The sequence below is a fragment of the Aulostomus chinensis genome, chromosome 19, assembly GCF_037954235.1.
Source record: "Aulostomus chinensis isolate RoL2024-O1b breed Wild chromosome 19, RoL_Achi_v1.0, whole genome shotgun sequence".
Taxonomy (NCBI): Eukaryota; Metazoa; Chordata; class Actinopteri; order Syngnathiformes; family Aulostomidae; genus Aulostomus; species Aulostomus chinensis.
The window spans coordinates 17,396,437-17,419,158 of record NC_141338.1 but is presented as its reverse complement, the minus strand read 5'-3'; the positions used below and the strand labels follow the sequence as shown (position 1 = coordinate 17,419,158).

General features: G+C 44.6%; 1 protein-coding gene across 1 annotated transcript in view; it reads right to left on the bottom strand.

Moving 5' to 3' along the window:
• The window catches only part of vav2 (vav guanine nucleotide exchange factor 2), a 199,379-nt gene that overhangs the window by 126,204 nt on the left and 50,453 nt on the right, over positions 1-22,722 (bottom strand). Inside the window, exon 3 of the mRNA XM_086186636.1 lies at positions 13,341-13,457. Within this exon, the coding sequence (XP_086042762.1) occupies positions 13,341-13,457 (117 nt within the window). The remainder of the gene's footprint in view (positions 1-13,340; positions 13,458-22,722) is intronic.

The window sequence follows — 22,722 nt, the reverse complement described above, 5'->3', positions numbered from 1 at the left end:
GAGAGAGAGAGAGTGTGTCTGCCGTCCATACTGGCTGCAGGTGTTGGCCATTTGACCTTTAATGTTCACAGCTTGGCACCTTTTGCTGAACACAGCTAATCCCACTGGCCTTCACCTAACAACAAATGTTTCTATTTCCTAAAGGAAATAGGGTTTTCAGCCTAAATGAGGTTTTTTTTTAAGCAGCAACGGTCTGACTGCAAACTTGTAACTGATACTCCACCAGTGCTGCAGGTTCTTTGCCTGACATCGTGGGTTTCAAACTGTACCCTGCAGTCGATAGATTCATTAAGATCATCAACTTTCACAGTCCTTCATCACATAACTGCCAGCTCAAATGTAAAGACTTGCTGTTTTTATTTAAAAAGGTCATTTTACACGTTGGAAAATGTTTCTACCCTTCTGACATTTCATTAATTGATAATGACTACGAGCACAGGTCACAATGCGAATGTCCACTTATGATTCCTAAAGGCTGATAAATGTCAGAAAGGCTTTTAATTTCCTGTTTTGTTTGATCTTTGTTTAATTGATGTCTGACTGATGACTTTAAAGGAAATTATAGTGAAGGAATGAAAGAAACAAGCTGAAATTTGAAAGATTTTTTTTCTGCATACATGTTTAAATATTTCTGGAGTGTATGAAGAATAAAGAGTTTCACACAGACACACACACACACACACACACACACACACACACACACACACACACACACACACACACGTGTACATGCAGGCATCTCAGGGTGGCAGTGAGGGGATTGATTGTTGCCATTTAGGCCGGCGCAGACCCAGCCTGACATTTAGCTCGCCATCCTCCCAGACATTGACTGCAGCGAAACTACTCTCCTTCATCACAAATGGCACTCGGTGCCCAGCTGAGTGAGCGCACTTCCACCACAGTAGGAATGACAGCATTGTCACTCTCTCCATCTTTTCTTCATCTCCATTCATCCTCCTGAATCTTCTCTTTCGCTCTCATCTCTGTCTTCTACAATCACTCTCTGCTCTGATTTGCATCTCCTCTCCTCCGCCAACATGATTTCTCCTGTTAAACTCTCGACCTCTGCCTGTCTGTCTCAGCGTCGGCGTCCGTCCCCTCACCCACATCTAATACACACTCTTGACGATGTGTGACAGCCGTTTACTCACTTGAGTATTCATGTGAACATAAACTATAAGGAGATGTTCCGATACCAATTCCAATACCTGAACTTGGAGTACCTGCAGTATTTGCTAACACCCATGCCAGACATTTTGCCGGAATCTGCAGCATTTAAGATACCACTTACCAGGATCAGACCAACTCTGAACAACCAAGTCTCTCCTCTTCCCTGGTGTTTACCTCATGATTTCAGCCGGTGAGTTTTTGTGCCTGGTTTTAGCTCACAATCATTTCTCTCACACACACACACACACACACACACACACACACACACACACACACACACACACACACACATATTATAAATAAATAAATATATGTCTCCCTTCTCTCCAAATATTGGCTTCAGCCACTGGACAGAAAACTAACAGTGGACTTGTAGAGATGTCATTAGCCCGCATGAAGAAGGCCTCCTCTCTCCCCACATGGGTGCCAAGGTCAGGCTAAGATCAGTTTACTGTCCAGTCTCACACAATCGGCTCCAACAGGTGACATCTCCATACGTTTTTGGTGAATGAGTCCAAGGCGCTCGTGTCTTTCTCCTCAGTCCTCCTCATGCCTGAGGGGACCATCTAGCAGCAAACTAAATTTCCCTTCCCTGAAGCCGAGCTGCTCCTACCGAGCCCATCTCCCTGAACCCGCCTCCACCTCTTTGTCAATCTTTCACCCTAATCTCCATAATGCAGTCTCTGGCAGGAGCTGCTATACTCTGCTCTGTGTTTTTGTCCAGGCCTGGGCTCTGGCACCAGGATGATGAGCAGGTAGCTGTGGGCACTATGTACGGGTAATTGCAGCTGAGGCAGATGGAGCACAGCATGAGGGTAACGCATGCACGCACACACACACACACACACACACACACACACACACACACACACACACACACAAAAAGACAATCACAAGAGGCTGTCTCAGACATTGAAGCAAGTGTCAAAAACGGTCACTGTTTGCCTCCAGAACTTTGCTCAAAAAGTGTCACTCTCCACTGGATAAGAGTCAAGTATTTGAAAAATACTTTTTTCTTGGCGTTAAGAAAATATTTTGCTATTTCTATATTTATTTGCAGCACACATCATCTATTATTTCACCATGTGTCTGTACCTTTATTATGGCTTACTTTCATTGTCTGGATCCAGACCTTTGAATCCACCCACTGTACCCAGTGTAACTGTTTGACAATTATTTCTGATATCTGTTATTCTTAGCGCTTTCTTTCGATTTTGTTTTCACTGTCAGTTCCTGGAAGCATGTTCTGTTCTGTCCCTGTTTACTGTAAAACGCTTCCTCTTGCAACAGGAACTGGAGGGATGGGGGGGGGGGGCATTTATATTGATAAAAGGGTAATTAATGACCAGCTAAATGGAAAGAAAGTTTGGAAAACAGTTTATATAAGTCAATTTTATCCAAACACATGCAGACCTTCCCACATTAGTACTAGCATTATTCCAGAAATGGCTTATGTGTGTATGAGAGCCACATTTCATTTTCTGGGAAATCTCTCCCAGTAATTTCCCACCTTAGACCCAGTCACATTAGTGGGAATGTGCTGGAATGGCTGTGTTGCTCAAACCTCTACTAGCATTGCCATGAATGTGTCAATAAGTGCAAGATGAATGTTCTGGAATGGAGCTGCTTGTGAACAGTGAAAGCCTGTCTTTTTGCTTGTCTTAACAGACCTTTAGCATTTCTTTGGTGTTGGCATGGCGTTGAGTCCAGGAAGAGGGGCGCCGGAGTTGATTGGATTTCATGTTAACGGGTTACAAGGGGATATTCACTGTTATTCACTGTTATTCAGTGAATAACAAAGTTTATATAAATGTGAAATACCTGTATTCAGACTCAAACCTATCAAGTAAAAGCCAGCTTCTATAAATAACCTCAACAAGAAACACGAGTATTCAAGGTTTTCTTCTTTACCTTCACCCACACAGTCCTCTCCCCTGCCCACATTAGGCCTGTGCATCATTACTACCTGCTACGAGGCACCTGCAGGGAAATAAATGAATAGTAACACAGGAGGGCATCATTTGAGTGGCTGCTGCAGGGGGTGTTTATAACACCTGGCATGCTACCCGACACCACACAATAAGGAGCATGCCTGCTAGCTCTTTATCGACCATATCGAATTACCATGTGGCAAGCTGAGCGTGAGCTACAGCCACAGGTAAATATCACAATAATCCAAACAAAAAGGGGGTGATGGGTGAGAGATAAAGCAAAGTGAGGGGACACAAAATCTCACTGGGAGGAAGCAGGATGAGACGATGAAGTTAATGAGGTGGTGGCGCAGGGTTGAGAGGGTGGATGTAATGGTATGTAAGTGGGCTAAAGCCTCCTGCCAATATCAGACATCAGACTCCAATGTGTTGCTACAACTTTCTGTGTCGCAGGTAATGAGACACCATGTCATCCATTCAGTCTCATTTCCATTTTACAGCCCTTTGATAGGAGGAATCAGAGAGCACTGGCTCCAGCTGAGAGTTTACAGCTCAGGGCGTTACTGCGTGCGTGTGCGCGTGCGTGTGTGTGTGTGTGTGTGTGTGTGTGTGTGTGTGTATTGTCCTCCTCTGCCTGCACCCGTGTGCTCCTGTTGATGAACTGGACCATATAAAAAGCAATGACAAATTTAATGGCAGTCATAGACAGTGCAGTCAATGATCCAATTGACTAAAGTGGTAATTTCCACTTCTCTGGTCACACAGTCATTTTTGGTCAAAGCACATGATAATACTGAGTTAATGTGCTGGAGTGAACCTGCTGGATGGATGTGGACCTGCTCCCAGTATTTCAGCCCAGTGTAGGATCATAATACACACTTAGGACTTTACACAGTTTGCTCGTTCATAGGAAAGCACAGCCAAGATATCAGAGATCCGCCACAAGGCCTAAAAATTATGTTCAAACGTCAAAAATCTTGACTTTGAGGCAACTTTATGCTTGAGTAGCTGGTAGCATTGGCTAATAGGGATCCTTTTAAATAAATAAACGTGACATTAACACTTTTGCTCATACACCATCTTTGCTTGTAAAACATTCTGAAAAGCCCATTATTCATCATTGTTTCACCATGAACAACAACAAGGAAAAAGGAAGAGACTAATCTACGATGACATTGACATCAACGATCAGACAGATACTCATATGTTTCAATAAATTGCCAATATCTACCGATAAGGATGATATGTCAATATTATTGTGCATCCCGAACATCGACACAAGGTGGGATAGAAGCAGCCGAGGGTGGTGGGTGGCTCAGATGAACACATTATTTGTTTTTTCATGTAACTTCCAAGCAAATATCAAGCAAACTGTGAATATGTCAGAAAAAAGTAAGAGCACGTCAGCTGTGACTCCATCAACTGATTCTGAGCGAAAAACTATGACATTAGAAGATGGTGATCGTGGCTGTGGCTGATCAGGGGGCTCGAGGAATTCCTTTGGTACCAGGAAGTATGGGACATGTTGCATGATGTCTGAGGACAGTTAGAGAATATCCATGAGGGCAGAAACAGCTGGTCAGTCGCGAGGGTCGGAGATTTGCTACATAAGAGCTTATTTCAACCTTTTCTGATGTGAAGAGGTATCACAACGTGCCTGAGGGCAGATTTCTGACTTCCAGAGCTGTTGATAGACAAATTAGGTAAAGAAATCTGAGTTACCAAGGCCACTGGGGTGATATGCAAAGGGAGGTGAGTGAATGATTTTATACAGATTTAGGATTATTGTACAAAGACAATATCAAAATGCAGTTAAGCTTCTTTTAGCACTAGGGACACGGCTGTACAAATGTAATTTATTATTATCACCAATATTTAATTCCGAGAAATGTCAGTCTGTCGTTTTTTTGTTGGCTTCTTTGAAAGAATGCCAACTGGCTCGTCAACAAACACAGACATGACACACTCTGCCATTTGTTAACTCTCATGATTTAATCACGGTTTTTGAAAAGCAGCTTATTCGGATGATCCTGCCTTGATATTTGGAGCGCCAAATGTTTCCTAAAATATGATCCTACAGGAAACTGAGCCGCTCTTTACAGCTGGACTAAATGCAGGTTTGGGAAATTGCCTTAAACTTGAGAGCAAACATATTTTTATTACGTAACCCTAAAGTGCACGCACTGAAATACATTCAGGTTAAATAAGTTTGATTGAGGTTTTGAAATGAAATCAAATATTGAGGATGGACACGCCAGAGATTCCCCCGAGAAAGTACCTGCCCGTCATAGCTCCACATGCGGGGAGGAGAAATAATAACCAGCTTCAAAGATTTCAGAGAGTCCCGCTCTGTGGGGGGTGTTCCTTCTCATTCCCCCACTTCAGTCCTGCATCACTCCAAATACAGCCACCCAAACAACAGGGGCCCACCCTCCAGGGACCGCTGACCCACAACCTGAGGGCGAGAGACCGTTGTGATGGCACTTCAGCAGCAACTTCTGGCAGCTCGGATTTACTCAATCTGTGCTATGAAACTTCCAACAGCCAGGAACCTTGAGCCAGATCACATTGTCTCTCATCATTCTCTGCCAGCTAAAACAAAAGAGGCTCGTTATTTCCACAACAGAGTTTTAGACTGCAGCGGGTTTCTAAAGTTCAATAAAAGGTTTTTATAAAGCTCATCCCTTCTTGCTGCTTTGGTCTTTCTGAAATGGGACTGTTGTGCAACACTCTTGGAGAGAAAGAGGAAACAGAAACACAACGCCGCTTATTGTGAGCAACATTTCTCCACTGATTTGAGACGATTTCTTTGGTTTCTCTGATAGAACAGACAGCAAACACAATGAGGGAACAAAGACATTTTCTTGTTTCTTATTTGCATCTCAAGGAAACTGTTAACAGAGCTCGCCGGAGAAGTTCTGGAAGTGAAAGTATGTGAGCCATAAAGCAGCGAGCAGGTTGTGAAACGATGTCATCTGTTCCTGTAGAGGCTTCGAGGTTTTATGATATCAGCTTCATTTTTGGGAAAAAGAGACTTCATTGGCCATCTCACACAGAACTACTACACTACCCACAATCCTGAAGTGTATCAGTAACAGCGGAGTCGTTCCTGAACTGTTAAAATTAGGGCTTTGGCATGAAATAGATCCAGCAATATATAACAATATCAGCATTCTCATAACACCGTATGGATATTCCAGACTAATGACACTTTAATGCTATGCATCATGATAAAGTCATAGGGACCCATTCACTGTGATCAAAACTTTGATTTTCGTTGGGTTAAGTTTCATCTGGATGTGACTGAACTACCCTGCTGCTGGCACAGCAGGCTGTATCATCAGCTCTGTTTTGAAGTAGTCAGCAATTGTACGTAGAATATCACAATATGTGTCATATGGCTCATCTCAATATATCGTGACAAAACCCTGTTGTGAACGTGTGTCATGATACGCTGGTATTTTGGGGTCCTGGCAAACAGCCTCTCACACTGAAAGTCTCTCACCTCGGTCTTTTCCTGTGTAATTTTCTAGCGCCACATCAAATGTTCTATGGTCACGCTTCATCAGCTCGCTGGTTCGCCTGGTTCCAGGCCTCATACTTGTTACATCAGGATTTCATGAACAGTCAGTGGAGAAAATGAATGGGGAAAGTACTGCCTCCTTACAGTGGGCGGTCAACGTTGAGCTCTATGTCAGACGTTGGAAATTCTGAAGCACCATGAGGACAGTAGACAGACAATCGCAGGGCAAGTTCAAGATAATGTTACAAACATGTAGAAATCACTCAATAAAATAAAATGTTGAAGAGTTTTCCTGTTACTGTGTGTCCCTGCGTGATATTTCAATTCTTTGGGGGAGAGAGAGAAGGTCTCCACGACAACAGGTGGGCAAGGAACAGCTGGAGAGGCTCCAGATGGCACTGAGATTTCATTCAAATTACAGAGTTGAGCTTTTGACTCATCTGTCATGCAAAACAGAGCCCAGTGTGGAATGTCTCCAGGGCCAAATAACAGTCGTGGACCCTCCGTGTCACCAAACCATCACATCTCATCTGTACTGCTCTGGGCTCCGCTGCTCTGAACCTCCTCCAACAGTCACAACCCCAGGCCCGGGTACACATAGCCAGCGTATCCCAGACAACAACCTATTGCTCAGCAACCACCTGTTTCCACGGGAATCACAGTAACGAGCTGCAGGAATAATGAGGTCATAGGAGAGTGTGATGGAAGGGGGTCTAAACACAGGAGGGGGAGGAAGCTCCCATTTATAATTCATGTCAGAAGAATTATCATCAGTACCGTGGCATTTGGGATGAATTATTGATTATCTCCAGGAAGCTTTATATAAAAACTTGCAATTGGTGGTGGTGGTGGTGGTGGGGTGGGGGCATGATAGACAGGTTGTGAAGTAAGAGGGCACAGGGGGCGAGGAAGCAGCCACGAGCCAGGATGATGCATTCTCAGAGACTCTTCTAAAGATGAAGTCTCTCTTGAGGGAGTATTGGATGTCAAGTTAAAGAGGTAAAATCATGCACAGCAACAATAACTCAAGGTGTAAAAATAAATGTAGAAGAGAAAAAAAGATTAGCTCAACACTTGTGCGGATAATATCTGCTTGTTCTATCAACCGCAAACTATTTAGAACTCACAATATTCAGAGCAAATTACAGTGAATACTGGGACAACAGCTGCTGAGCGACACATGTTGCTACAAATCTGTGTACCATGTCCCTCCAGTGGGGTGCTGGGCCCCGACACTGGCTGCTGCCGTGGAGGAGGTCACACTGACCCACTGAGTGACCCTGGCTGCTTCACTCTTCCTGCTCCTTCTGCCACTTACAGCATTCTAGCCTCTCTGCCTGGCCTGCCCTCACTTAGAACCATTCCTTGTGATTCCCACAGTCTATCAGTATCAGCACCAACATGAGCGTCCAGAGTGAGCGGCCATATTTGTTCAGCCTTGTGTAATTTGTCTATGAATTCACTCATGAGTTCAGATCAACTTTGTGTAAAAATTCATCTCAAGTATAAGAACATGTATGGAGCCATAAGAATGGATGGAGTATATTTTCAATGTCAAGTAATGTTGTGCCGAGTTAAAGCATGTGGCAATCAGCCAGTAAACACGAGGAAAACCAAATAAAGTCCAAAAAAAAGTTCAAATATTTTCCGTTATCTCCATGTTTGCCGTCTCATAGTTACACCAAACAGGAGCTCAGCAGCAGGCGGAGGACTTGGCGCTGAGGTCAAATCCTACTTCAGTAAATAGCATTCAGGCAGGCGGCCCGACTGCGGCTGAGGCACGTTCCAGATGTTAGCAGCTCTGGGCGTGGATGCTAAGCAACTAGCTATTTTCAGCCTCAGAGCGCAGGAAGGAAATGAAAGCAGCAGAGTTCAGCGTGCAAAGGATTCCAGGCAGCAGAGAGGGTAATCAAACACTGCCGACCATTGGCAATCACGCCGTCCTGACACAATAGTGGCATGCCTGCCTGCTACTGGCTTAGTCTTATCACAACACAGTCACTCAGAGAGTGGGTGTGAGAAAAATGAGTGGGGAGAGGAGGAGAGTGGGGGAGGGAGATGGATGGGGGGAGTGAGTAGGACAGAAAAGCAGCTGAAAAAGAAAGCTGCAAATTAAATCAGATGGGAGAGCGCATGTGTGAGTGTGTGTGCACTCGCTTGCTACCCTGCACCTGTCTCAAGGTGTGTTTTAAAGTAAAGTGATAACAACAGGTTGTGATGCAGAACACATTTCTGAGATATCCTTCAATAAAATCTCTGACTTTATCTGAAAGAACTTGTGGTGCAAAGCTACAATAAAGCAGTAACTACTACTCCACATTCTTAGCAGCGGAGTTCAAATACAGACGGATTCTGTTTGCCGGTGACTTAACCAGCTGTCACCTGATTCCCTGATTCAAACCGAGGGTATGAAATCCATTCCGTCTATCTCCGGTGAATGCGAATGACTTTCCGACACTTCATGATTCAGTCAAGACTCTGAGGCATTCTAGACGAGACAGAAATGAATGTGGGCGACATTTGTCTGCATTTCAAATGAACGAATACATTCTATTTAATGAAGACGGCAAATCTGTCAAGACAGCTTCCCTCCTTCACTGCTTTCCAGTCGCAGACGGAAAATTACCAAACTGTTGATAGATGGTTAACAGGTGCAGCCTAATTATGCTAATCATGGCAACAGCCAAATAAACTGATTGCTATGTTCATTTAAATGACAGCAATGTTCCTTTGGAGGCTAATTAAAATAGGTTGGGAGAACGGAAAACGAGGCTGCTGGGTTCGGATGAAAAGGAGGTGTTTAAATAAAAACGTTCTCTGGGGTCTACTGTAATAAGCTGTATTTCATTGGTTTAATGGTGTCAGAATGAATTTCTAATGATGGGGGTGGGTTAGGGTGCAAAAGAGGGCGCTGTTAAGTCTAGAATGACATCATACACTTTCTAGTAACAAGGGAGTAGTAGCTGGTGTTCTTTGTGGTGTCTGGTATGGGGGAGGTTTTGAAGGGGCAATTACTTTTTTTTTTTTTTTTTGCACTGGACCCAGTTGGCCCCAGCTTCCATTTGCCTGTGACCCAGGAAAAGGCATCATTAGAAGGAGAGATGGTGATCAGAGGCCAGGGGAGATGAACTCTGGAGGGCTGTGGCAACCACAGAGGAACGGTGAAAGGTGGACGGGGGCTGATTAATGTTTATAGAGGCAGCTGCTATTAAAAAAAAAAAAACCTCCCCTCCATCTTCTCCCCACAGTCCTCCGTTTTGATTCCTCTCTTCCAGGAGAGATGAAAAAATCTCAAGTTTTGGCTCTATCTTTGCAAACACATAATTTATTTCCAAAGGAACGTCACTAGAGACGTACCCGAGTTCCACCTTTACAGCAGCCTGAGCGGTGCGCTAACCAAACACTTCCTCACCTTTACACACACCCAGTGATGAAGCTGGAGACTTTCAACAGAACATCCAATCACATCTGTAATAGATACTTTGATAAAAAGCAGATGTATTCATACTGACATGAGCAGTTCTTTATGGATTAACAAGACCTAAAAAATTTAAAAAAAAAAAACTACAGATCCCTGCAGTGAACAGCTCATAGCATCTGAGACCAGCCTGTCACAGCTCAAATGCTGGTATCAGGTTTTTGTTTTCTTGTTTTTTTCCCAGCGCTTTAGACCATCAGTCAGAGGGGGAGGGGCTGGAGGGTGCTGCTGCTGCATGGACCTGCAGTTTAACCTCTTCAGTACTAGGAGCTTGGACTATTTGCTGCAACAGCCCCCTGCTGTACATTATCCTGCCTTCAGATGGAAAGAAGCTGCAGCAAGCAGCGGGCAGCAGATCAGGCTAAGACGTGGGGCTCACCGCCTGGTTCCTAGGCGCGTTACTGCCAAACCCCCTGGACAGGAGGCTCGGGGCCAGGGCTGAGCAGGTAGGCCTTCTGTGCACAGCTTCAGTAAAATTCCTGCTTTTCTAAAGGCAGTAGGGGTCTGAGGAAGCTCGGAATCACGGGGACGTCTGCAGGACAACTCTGATTTTCTGATGAACGACAAATCAGGTGGTCTTTATTTTTTATTACTGAAACTTCACTCAAAGCAGAAAATCTTCAGAGGCGTGATGTTTTAACAGACTCCAGACCTGTCACGCTGACAAACAAGTGCCACTTATTAATAAAAAAGATTGCTGCTCCACCCTGGTGTCATCATATGGAGAAATACAGAGAAAGTGCAGCATTCACAGAGCAAACACCAACACTGCACTGGGCGCCACTACCTGATCATTCACCTTGTCAGTGACAAACCTGTTTCTAGAGCAGGCCCATTACTGGTCCAGCCAAAAATGTCCATGTAGAACTTATGAACCTCTCCGTCAGAAAGAGCCAACCAGGCAGTCTTTTAACTAAATTTCATTTCAGCAGAATGCTTCAGCCACACATTTCCATTTTTCTTGAGGTAACGTGCAGTCAAAGACGTGATGAACGAAGAGACGGAAAGAGGAGGTGGATGACAGCGCGCTGTGATATGATGAATGTTGGAACTTCTATTGTTTACGATCAGATAAGCAAACTTAACAAGAGGAGAAAATAGAAAAATATTGAGACTAACTGAGGAAATAAAACAGCCCTGTTACCTTTTGCCCGAGAGACATTTTCACGACTATTTACATGTATGCCACATTGGTAAGGATCTACTCTATTCAATATATTATAATGTGATGTTCGTCCTTAATGGAAAATCAATAGTGAGACAAGCCCGCCACCGCAGAGACCATACAAAAGCAATTTCCAAATTGACATATGGAGGGCCTGCGTGATTGATTCTGACTGCTGTTGGATTTTAATACCGTTCACTGTGAGCTCATTGACTCTCAGACATCGTCTTGTGGTTTATCTACAAACTGCCAAGAGTCCTTGTCTCCTTTTTGTCCTCTTATATTTTCTGTCTTTTCCTTTTTCCAGTCTGGCCCATGCAGGGGGGGGGGGGGGGGAGAGAGAGAGAGAGAGAGAGAGAGAGAGCAAGAGTGAGGGGCTATGTTGAATCAGATTATGTATGCTTTCCAAAGCAGCAATGACATTTCATAAATACATCCTCTTTGTGATCAATCATAACAACATGTGATCCACTTTATGCAGATCCAACCTCCTCAGAGTTCTAATTCAGTCACCTCCCAAGCTACAGTGCTCCCATTCCCCAATGTACTAACGCAATGACATCAGCCGTCATCATCAATTGAATGACATCACACATCCCTGCTGCTTCTTTTAATTACCTACCAGGCCAGAGGGATGCTAACTCCACCCAAGCCCTTCGCGGCCAAATGCATACACACACCACAGTTAAAGAGATTAGAAAGCAGAGAGAAACCATTCACTCTCTGAAGCTGCATCTGAGAGCAAGAGTCCATGCTGATCATGGATTAGCAGGCAATCCCTAACCTCTACCTCCTGGATCCCTCCCAGGAGCTTTCAGTCAAATGGAAAAAAAAAAAAAAAACATTACCCTGTGACCTATTTTCATTTGTTCTGCTGGAAAGTGTAGTGTTGTTGTTGTTTGTTTTTTTAAATTGAATCTATCCACTCATTCATCCATCAGTCAATTTTGCATATTTATCCATCACAGCTGCCCTGGCTGTTTGAACCTGACTACAGGACCAGGGGCCAATGGCATCTTCTGGTCACATCACATATACACTTGAACCGCCTGCCCTGTTCAGTACTGGGGTTTGTTATTAACATGACAACACCTGAATGCAACACACATAACATTAAGTTGTTTTCTATGGTTTCTGTCTTGTTGGTATCTTCCATAAATGTCCCATGTAGCCTGGCTAAATGATGGAGGACGTCACTGGCGAAGTTCAAAACTACAGAAAATCCCACAGGGTCATCAATGGTGTTTTGATTTAGTCTACCGGTAGACTCCACTCATGGATGACTGAACTTATCAGCTTATCCCTTAGAGAGACGCCAGCCACCCTCCGAGGGAAACCAATTACATATACATACCCAGTTATATAATCTCGTCCTTCTGGTCATGACCCATATTTCATGACTGTAGGTGGAGAGTAGAAGTGAAGGCTGAGCTGCAGACAGAGACCTTTGCCTTCTGGCTCTCCTCTCTTTTCATCACGCAGTGACAGAACCAACACAAAACAGCTCTCGCTGCAACACCAGACTGGGGTAACCAGGGCTGCCTGTCAGGTGTTCTGAAGCAGGCTGTACTGGCAATCACCCCAGTAAGGCATCCTGATCAGAAACTAAACCACCTCAACATGTAGTTCTTTTATTTTTCTTCCAGACGCCTGAGCAGCAAGAGCAAGTGCAGCAGACTTCTTTCTGTACATGATGTTCAAGTGTTTCAGAGAAACCACACATACGCACTGTCTTCTCAAAACAACCTGTGAGAGTTCACCGCTATTCACTCAGTGCTCATCCCTCAACTCAACCCCAGCGACTGTCAGATTTGACCGACCTTTAAACTCAAAGCAAAATCACATAAGTACGCTGCGCTCAGTCATTAAGTCATGAACTTATAACATGTCAGCCATCAATTCCTTAAGAATCTTATCATAGAGGAACACCTTCTACTTGAGTTAAAGCTGTCTGAAGACCTTATCAGAGACACAAGCAGCGTCATGTCTCCAATCAGAACAAAGCCTGCAGGCAGCACAACTCTGGAATGATTAAACTGTCAGCAGACGAGAGCATCGTTTCCAAGAACTCACCTTGCCGAAGTCCCTGACATCAAAGAGGTCAAAAGGGTCGAACAGCTCACTGTTGCGCAGGCCAAACTTGTCGTGGCACACCTTGAGAAAAGTCCGGATGTTCTTCAAACACAGGAACTGGAACAGAGAGAATTCACAACATAAATGCACACTCGACTGAATCCTGAGTACGCAGCCACAGTGAAGGGACAATATCTTGGACAAATATTCATAAACATGTTCCATCAGTCTGTTTAATATTCCATGTAAATACAACAGCATTTTGTAAATATTTAATTTCCTGCTTGATGTCTGGCCAGTCCTCTGTGTGTGAGAGATTATTCAGCAGCAGAAGGTGAGCTGGCTGATTGCTGCTCCTCAGGCTGACGCCTCGTCTCCCACATCCAGATAAGGAGAGCCAGAATGGAGCCAGTCTCCTGAAATCAGACAAGGCCACCAGCACAGACCTGCACTGTGACAAAGGCTGCCTTTGGGGCTGAAACGACGGCCTCGTGCTCGAAGGTCAAAGGTCTAAAGGCTGGTGTTCCTCAAGAAAATACGAGTGGAGTATTTTAGTTCATTCATCTGAAGTCATATATTAGGGACGAAAGGAGCAAGATATCTCCTTCAGCAACTTCCAGACACAGATGAAGTCATTCAGAAGCAAACTAGTGCTGCAAATATCAAGCGCTTGATGACAGAAAGAAAATGAATGGCCGACTAATTTGGTCTTAGATTATTTGCTTCTGTGTTTTTAAGCAAAAATGTCGAAAATTTACTGGTTCAAAGCTTCTTTTCTGCCACTGACAGGCAATGAGGGCTCCTCAAGGTTTGGACTGTTGGACTGGTAAACTAATCTATTTGAACATGTCACTTTGGGATTTGGCAAGAAATTCTAATGAGCCTTTTCAAGTTTTTCTTGACATTTATCAATTAAAATCATTAGCAGATTACTGACTTCATTTGTAAGTTGCAGCCCGACTGCTTAGTTGTTAGGGGTTTGCTTTAATTTGCCAGTACTGGTAAAGTTGAATTTATTACTCTCGATGGGAAAAGAGTACAGGATTAACGTCCACATTTACCATCTGCAGATGTACCATTCTGTTCCTTGCTACCATTTATGATACTTGGGTATCGCCTGACACGGAGTACTGACCCAATACCAGTGCCCGCTTTAAAAAAAAAAAAAGGCTATGCAGAGATACCAGCTATTTACTGTACCAACTGTATGGATGTGCTGTGATGTCATCATCACTGTGTGACCTGGCTCGAGTTAAACTCGCCTCTAAACTCCAGCCTTGATGATGAACACCTCGTTGTTTATTTAACTGGGTTTTTCACCTGTGAAATGTGGCTACGGTGCTGACACTTTGCTGGCTCCGTCCCACGAATGTAATGTCAGTCAATTCCTCTTCTAAAACAGAAGTTGGCAAAGGACTCCGCAGCACAACTTCCTCTGGAGGCTACCGTTTTAGAGCAGTGAGGAAGAATTGCTTTCCTGTTTGAAATCGTAGTGGGTCCTGTTTCAGGGCTTATAAATGATGTGTAGAAACACACACTGATCCTGAATTTTTACCCAGTATGGGAGGAATTTTTCATACTGGGAGGAGAATCAGAACAATGCTCTGCTAGAGAGTTGACAGATAAACCTGCCAAGACAATAAAACCTGTGATATTTGTTTACTGCAAATCCATAACCTGCTTTTTTCAGCGTCGCAGCTGCTGTCAGCATGCTCATAATGAGCTGGAAGATAAATACTCTCTGGTCACAAATATTGATGCCCCCACTAACTAAATTATACCGTCACAAAGAACTTGAGGGCTGCAATAAGGACAGGAATATTGAAGATGAATGATAAGCATAACTATAACTGCCTCCCATCTCCCACCTCTCTGTGTGTGAGGGGCACACATTACCTAGCATGCTAATCCAGCCGGATGCCGCTCTTATATTCCCTTTCATTTCTCTAACGATAGGAACTGATAGCCCGTGGAAGCAAGGACACACACACACACACACACAAACACACACACACACACACACACACACACACAAAAGAGTTCTGTTTGACTACCTGCTCTGCTAAAAGCTATAACAAAACACATTCTTGTAATTAGTGTTGCCTTTGACTAGTTAAACATGCAGTGGCGGCGGCGACAGCAGTCACACGCTTCATGTTGGGTTAATATTTGCATGCCTACAGTCAGTGGAGCAGAGGCTTCCCCTCCCCGAGCTTTGAAATGTGCACCATGTTCTCATTTCACCAGCTTAATGAGCTATAGTGCTTCCTGTTGCTACAATTGACCGTGTGGGACATCGTCCGCCCTCCTAATTAGCTTTGACCCAGCAGATAAACATCACAAAAATCCACTGGCTGCTCCCCTCCAGCCATTTCTCAGATTGGAAGCGGCTCCATCTGATATGGCTTTTTCCCTGATATTTGGTGGTATTTCAGTGGCCCTCTCCTGGCCACACCTGAGAGCCCCGCTGACTCATTCTCATTCATGTGTGCACATCTGCTCAGTCCCAGTGTCACGGGTGAGGACCCCATAAGAGAGCCGCCCCGGCCAGTGAAAAGGATTGTGATTGGTTGGCCAGCAGAAGTGACATTTGCAGTTCAGCCGCGAAGGTTATCGTACCCGCAAATCCTCACGTGCAGTTATGAGGAGGACAGAAAAAAAGGGTTATTTTCCGAAAGCCTGATATGAAAAGGTAACATTTGCTGGAGTGGTTCGGAGAGAGTGAGAGCGGGGAGGGGGCGGAATTTTATCAGGAAGAGGAAGCTGTGTCTGACATTCTAATATATGCTTAGAGATAAGGGAGCCTGGGATGGGAGGGGTGACTTGAATTACTATGATCTTGTTGGGGAAAATACACAATTTCTTGTGGAGTAGGGAGTGAAAGTGCGCCTGAAAATAAATGGGCCTGGGTCATCTCCTTAGGCTGGAGCTGCACTCAGGACAATCCGTCAGGAATTACCTCACTGTGGTTGGCGACACATTCAAGGATACAGGCAGGCACACATATTGCTCTATTTTTCACAGTTGGAAGATCATCCAGTAATCTCCGAGGGAGGAAGCTTGGTGAAAACTCTTCTTGCACTATTTGTCACATCACATTACACTGTTGCTTAAATCATTTTTTTTAATGTATATATATATATATATATATATATACATACAGCAAAGGTTTTCTCAAGTGTTTCAAGAGTAAACAGCAAATAGCAAACATTTTAATTTGACAGAAATCATTTAAACCTAGATAAGATCTCGCCTCGCTGTCTGGAAATGTATTTGTCACTATTTTATGAAATATTGAAGATCATAAATTTTGTTGATACAGAATGATTAGCAATAAATAATCCATATAGATAATCCCTGTGAAATTCAGTGCTGATATTGATACGCTTAACTAATACTTTGGCATACATGAAAACATTTTTGGTCACTGCTAAGACAGTAAGGTAGCAGGAAGTATTTTGTACCGGTAAAGGATCCCAGGTACTCTTGGAACAGCTCAAATGGGAAAGATAACCAATTATAGTCGCAGTTTTCAAAGTTTTATCCTAAAAAGTAACACAACTCTCATCTCAGTTGCTTTTTATTTTAATCTACCAGATTCAATTTATCTTTCTCTGTCCTGCAGACTGGATCATTGATGCGATACTGTTTTAATGCACTTCATTTATCCAGTCACTGCTGTTTCAATCAACAAACAGAAAATAACCTCCGCTCATGGTTTTACGAGTATCACATTACAATAAAAGTCAATTGCAAGTGACAAAAGCAAGCAGGTGTTTGCTCCCTTTTGGCAGCTACATCCTCGCCTCTTTTTTTCCCTCCTGTTTCATATAACAACAAAGTATTAAAACACGAGGTGGAAAAAAAAAAAAAAACCTCTGCCAGCACAGACGGTGCGGACACACGTGCATGCAGGAATGTACACAAGTGTGCTTACTGCTTTGAGTGTTTTCCATTTCAAGCCACAACTCACTATTCGTGGCTCACTTAATGCTCTGAATAGCTTGGTCCCAGAGGCGAGCTCAGAATTCATCATATCCATCCCTCAGTCTAAATATGTGTGCTAAATCCTGCTTTTGGACAAATAATAAAATATGCCTTGAAAGTAGAGAGGGAGGAAGAGTGTGGGCCGGGAGACATACAAAGTGAATGAGTAAGAGGGAGGTAAAATGTGGGGGAGGATGGCAGGAGATTGCCTGCAGGTGGTCTCAGCTGTAGCACAAGGGGGTGGGGAGGAGGAGGAGGAGGAATAGTGCTGGGGAGGCTGAGGAAACGCAAAGGGGAGAGAGCCAGGTAACAAAGACCTGTCACATGCCTGACAAGCCCTTCTACCGTATCACTGCACTACATCACACAGAGAATAATGCATTTCCTGTGGGAAGGTGGCCCTTATCTGCACACGCTCCGACATGCTCGTATCTGAGGAGGTACAAATTAGAGCCTCCTCGTAAACACTGAACCACAGCAAATCCAAGAAATGGGATGCAGGAAATGTGTGGGATGCTCTGGAAGAAGAGAGGGAGGAGGAAAGAAATGTGGGTTGTTGTTGCAAAAAAAGAGGAGGAGGATGAGGAGGATAAGAGGGAGATGAGAACCCACAGGGGAGAAATAGCAAAAGAATGAGTTGGTGATGCTGGTTTCACAATGGGAGAACTGGTCAAATCAGGAATGTTTGCTGGATTAAATTATCAGATGTCAATCCACAGATGTGACGCAAAAAGGAAAGAAAACAATAAAAAAAAAAGAGAAAATGGTCTTTTACATCACCTTTACTGTTGCTTGGTGAGATGATGCCAAGCAACAGGTACAAGTTTAGACTAATGTTCAGGCCCAGTAGTACATACTGCTGTTTACGACACAGGCCTTTCCCACTGACAGGAAACGAGTTCGAAAACCTTATTTTGAAATATTCTGAGTGCTTTTTTTTTTTTTTTTTTTTTACCAGCAACTAATTAATGATGAACTTCTAAATCATGTTTAAATAGAAAATACTTGTTTTTTTGTGCTAATCATGATACATCTCATCCACCTCTCTCCCTCCTTTCCGTCCTGACAGCGTGGCGATAAATGTGAGTCGTGAACACAAGTGACCATACGTGATATGTTTGGACCAGCGCCCAACTGGTGGTGTTGTGTCACCCACACATTAGCCAATGAAATGAAGGATTTTGGTTCAGATTCAGTTGTTCCTCTCTGTCTGTAACCAACCCCCTTTTCTTTAAACCACCTCAACTCTGGTTGGGACTCTGCTAGGTGCATGACTTCCATTGTGCAATGGTTCGGTTCAAAACCGGTGACAAAATGTCCGAAATTTCAACCCAGGTTCAGGAACCCGTACCTATTTGGTGGGAGCAGAACTTTCCGTTTCAGAATCAAAACCTAAACAAAGCCTCCAGCTCCAGCAGACAAAAGCAGCACTGAGCCTTTTTCCTGTATTTTAGCATTCCTGAGAAAGTAAACATGCTTCAGTATCAGGCCTGATGTTGGTCTCTTTTAACCTTCCTTCCTCCGGTGTTTGGGGAGAGGAGGAGAGGAGAGGAGAAGAGTGGTTTGGTTTTCAAGTCCCTTATAGAACCATCTCATGACTTACAATACAACAAAGCAAAAACTATAAAGAAACATATTTCTTTATCCAAAAATTAAAGAATAAATCTTCATCCTCCCCAACAAAGCATAACCCCCCCCCCCCCAACAGTCCATATCCTGTTGAAAACCAACACATTGTCAATCATCTTATAAAAGCCATATTCCACCCTCAGTCTGCGTTTTAACAAACCCTTCACAACCGGCACCGGCTCCACACAGCTGGCACCCTGAACTGTGTTATTTTGTGTCAGCCAGAAGGCTGACAGAACCGGTGAGAAAATTCATCATTGTGTGTTCAAACTTCTTTCTTGGACAGTATTTCGGACCAAATATAAACAAAGGAACAGAAAAAGCCTCCCCAAGCCCCCCAAACCAGCTCCCTAACACCTGAAACAGTGCTGACACCATGCACAACCCTCCACTATAGGTCTGCTGTCTGTTTTTCAATGGGCAGCTTGTACAAGGACCGCAAGCTACCTTTCGGAGAGAAGTCTGGGCCAAAAAACTCCGTCCATCTCAACTCCTCCTTAGGACCTTGAGGCAGATGTGATAGGCTGCCTTTCTCCCCACATCCTTGAAGCTGTCAAGATGAGGAGTTGCGAATGACAGCAGCCGACCTCCCTCCTGCCAATCCCCCACTGCTGGGGTGATCCTCAAAGAGGGCAAGCCGTACTCATCCTCCTCACTCCATTGTTCACACAGAGTCTGGTTTTGTGCAAATGCTCTCAGATGTAGTGGCAGGGAACACAGACTTCCTTCACCCCTTTTTGTATCAGCCTGGTAGAGGTGATACTGCTCCTCTCTGTCAGGGCGTTCATGGACTGAGCTGTCATCCTCATCAGATGGCCCAGTTTGGTGCATCCAGCTTCTCTGAGGCTGGCTTACAGGCTGGCAGACTCCAGTGTCCGAGCCATAACAAAATTGTTGAAAAATAAAGGTTCCTCAAACAGCCCCGTTCCTTGAGTCTCCTCCATGACCTGTGAAAAATCCAATATCTGCCAAGCCTGCAGGACAGAATGATAAAAAGGTGACAATCCACCAAGGTCCACATTTTCAAGCTGGACAATAAAAAGTTGCTTGTCATAACCCAAGCATCCAGCTCTCCTCAGCAACAGTCGAGCCATATCAAGCCAGCCTGGGTCAGAGTTGTAGAGAGCAGTCTGGAGATGAAACACAGCAATTTTTGACTGGATGTTAATCAGCCCATCCCCGTTCAGCCACAGGTAGACAGAGGGCTGCTGCCCGGACCAAGTGCTTGCCAGATCAGAAAAAGTCCACAATGGCTCTCTGAATGTCCTCAACCAGACTTTTCAGTGGTGTCAAGACAGTGAATTTATGCCAAAGAGCCGAGGCAACCAAGTTGTTGGCAACCAGAACTCTTCCCCTATGTGACAACTGGGGTATCACTTAGCCAACCGAGTGCACACTTTGTCCTCAATTCCCTCCCATTTTTTGTCTGAAAGCTCTCTGTCCCCAAAAACACTCCCAGCACTTTAAGCCCCTCCTTCCTCAATATAGGTCTCCAGGTAGGCTGGGTAATGCCTGATCCCGCCATCTCCCCATTCATTTTTAGCCCAATTCACCCCGGCAGAAGGGGCTCTAGACTGGAGAAGCCGACCTCTCAACCTGCACAGCAAAGGCTCCATTGCTAGGCTGTGAAATTGGCCTGAAATAGGACAACCCAGCATTATCCCTCGCTGCACAGGGATCAGACAACTCAGCCCTGCCCCTGTCCTCACCATGCATTGTGCACCACTATCTAGTAAACCTATCCAAGCCAAGAAATCATCACCAATACCGAATTATTTTTCCTGATCCAAACACACAATTCCAACATTGACATTCGTAACAGATCTCCAAAAATCAATGACATCTCAAACCAGGAAAACAGAAACATTGTACTGTCAGGTACACAATATGTTTGATCTGAGTCCACGAGTATTCCTAGAAAGTCTTTAAGTCTATTGGATGTGGCTGGAAAGCACCTTGTAGTCTGTACAGAGGAGGGCAACTGGCCTCCAGTTCTGAAGTAATGCCAAGTCTCCTTTCTTGGGAAACAGGGAAAGAACTCCTCGTTGACAGGAGACAGGAAGAGAGCCCGCTCTGAAACACTCCAGCGAAACAGCGTGCAAGTCAGATCCAAGAAAACAACAGATGCCAACTGGTCAACAGCAGTTGTCAGCTCCTCCAGAGTCAGCTCGCTGTCCAGAGCAGCTTTCTCCTCCCGGCTGAGCTGAGCCAGCCCATCCAGAGTCTCCTCACAACACTCCACGCTGCATTGTTCCGCCCCAAAAAGTTCAGTGTAGAACTCCACTGCATGTTTCCTTATCTGCCCAAGGTCTGTGGTCACTCTGCCCCCTAGAAGCTTGAGGCAGCTCATCTGCTTCCTCTGTGCCACTGAACTCTCCAGGTTGAAAAAGAAAGAACTCTGGCCATCCATATCATTCAGCTGCAGGAAGTGAGACCTGATGAGGGCGTCCTTCTCTCTCTCTTTCTATTTTTGTTTTTTGGTTATTACTTCCATCTCATTGTTGATATTGACTGGTTTAGCATGCCGGTATTGAAAGTGATTGGGCTACTAGTACTAGTCCAATAACATGAAGACCTTCCACTGCGGAGACTGGACATGATTCAGTTTTGGATCCTTACACCACAAGATCATGGTCTTATATTCACTGGCAAATTTGCCAAATCTACGGAGCTCGTTCTCTAACAAATCATTCGGAATGAACTGCGGGACACCGGACATTGTGATCCGCATGGAGGGCATTGACAGCAGGGACACCTGTACAAACAGATCCCCGATGATTACACCTCTCTCTACTACTCGGGGCACACGACGTTCCTGTTTTAGGAACACCACCACTGCTTTATTCATCAGTGACGCAAATAAAAGATTATCATGTCCTACTTGCTTGCCGACGGCCAGCAAACTTCCTCAATGGTAACATTAACTTCCAGAGGAACTATCCACACTCCCTGATGGACAGAGGCGGCGTCATGGCTGACGCCATTCCAAGGAGTGGAAATAAAACCCACAGCACCGACAATCACACAGCTAACACACAATACAAACATTGAAAAAACCTGATCATGCAGTTAGAAACAATGAAAGACCAATGGAAGAGCAGAACCCAAACACACTCCAACGCTGCGCCACAACCTCACCGCCACTCACACTCACCGGAAATGGAAACAGAGAGGAGAGGAGCAGAGAGGAGAGGGCTGAGCTGAGTCAGAGAGATGATCAGATACTCAGACAGCCAGTCAGATGATTGGAGTCAATAAAAGAGAGTGATGCCTGTCTGGGAAATGCCTGGGTGCCCCCAACACACAAACACACACGCACACACACACTACCACCGATTGTGTTGTGTCTAGGGCAGTGAGTCACTCTGCACCTTTAGAACAGCAACAGCGGTGATCTCAACAGGTGGGAGAGCAGCAACACAGTCGCCTCGTCGCGACAGGGAACCTGCATGACCAAAAGAAAAGGTTGGCTGAGACGTTCTCCACAGGACAGAAAGAAAGGATGATGGATTCTGTGAGCCTGGGGCCTGGTTAACGATCCCACAGACTGGGTGTTGAGGAAAGATTTATGCTCAGCAATGATAAGCAGTCGATCTCTGCTAATAAACCTTATCAGACTGTTCGACTCCATCCATCCATTTTCAATCCTGCTTATCTGTTAAGGGTGGTGGGGGGCTGGAGCCTATCCCATTGGGTGCGAGGCGGGGTTCAACCTGGACAGGTCACCAGTCCATCACAGGGTCGTCAGGAGCGCTTAGGGGTTCAG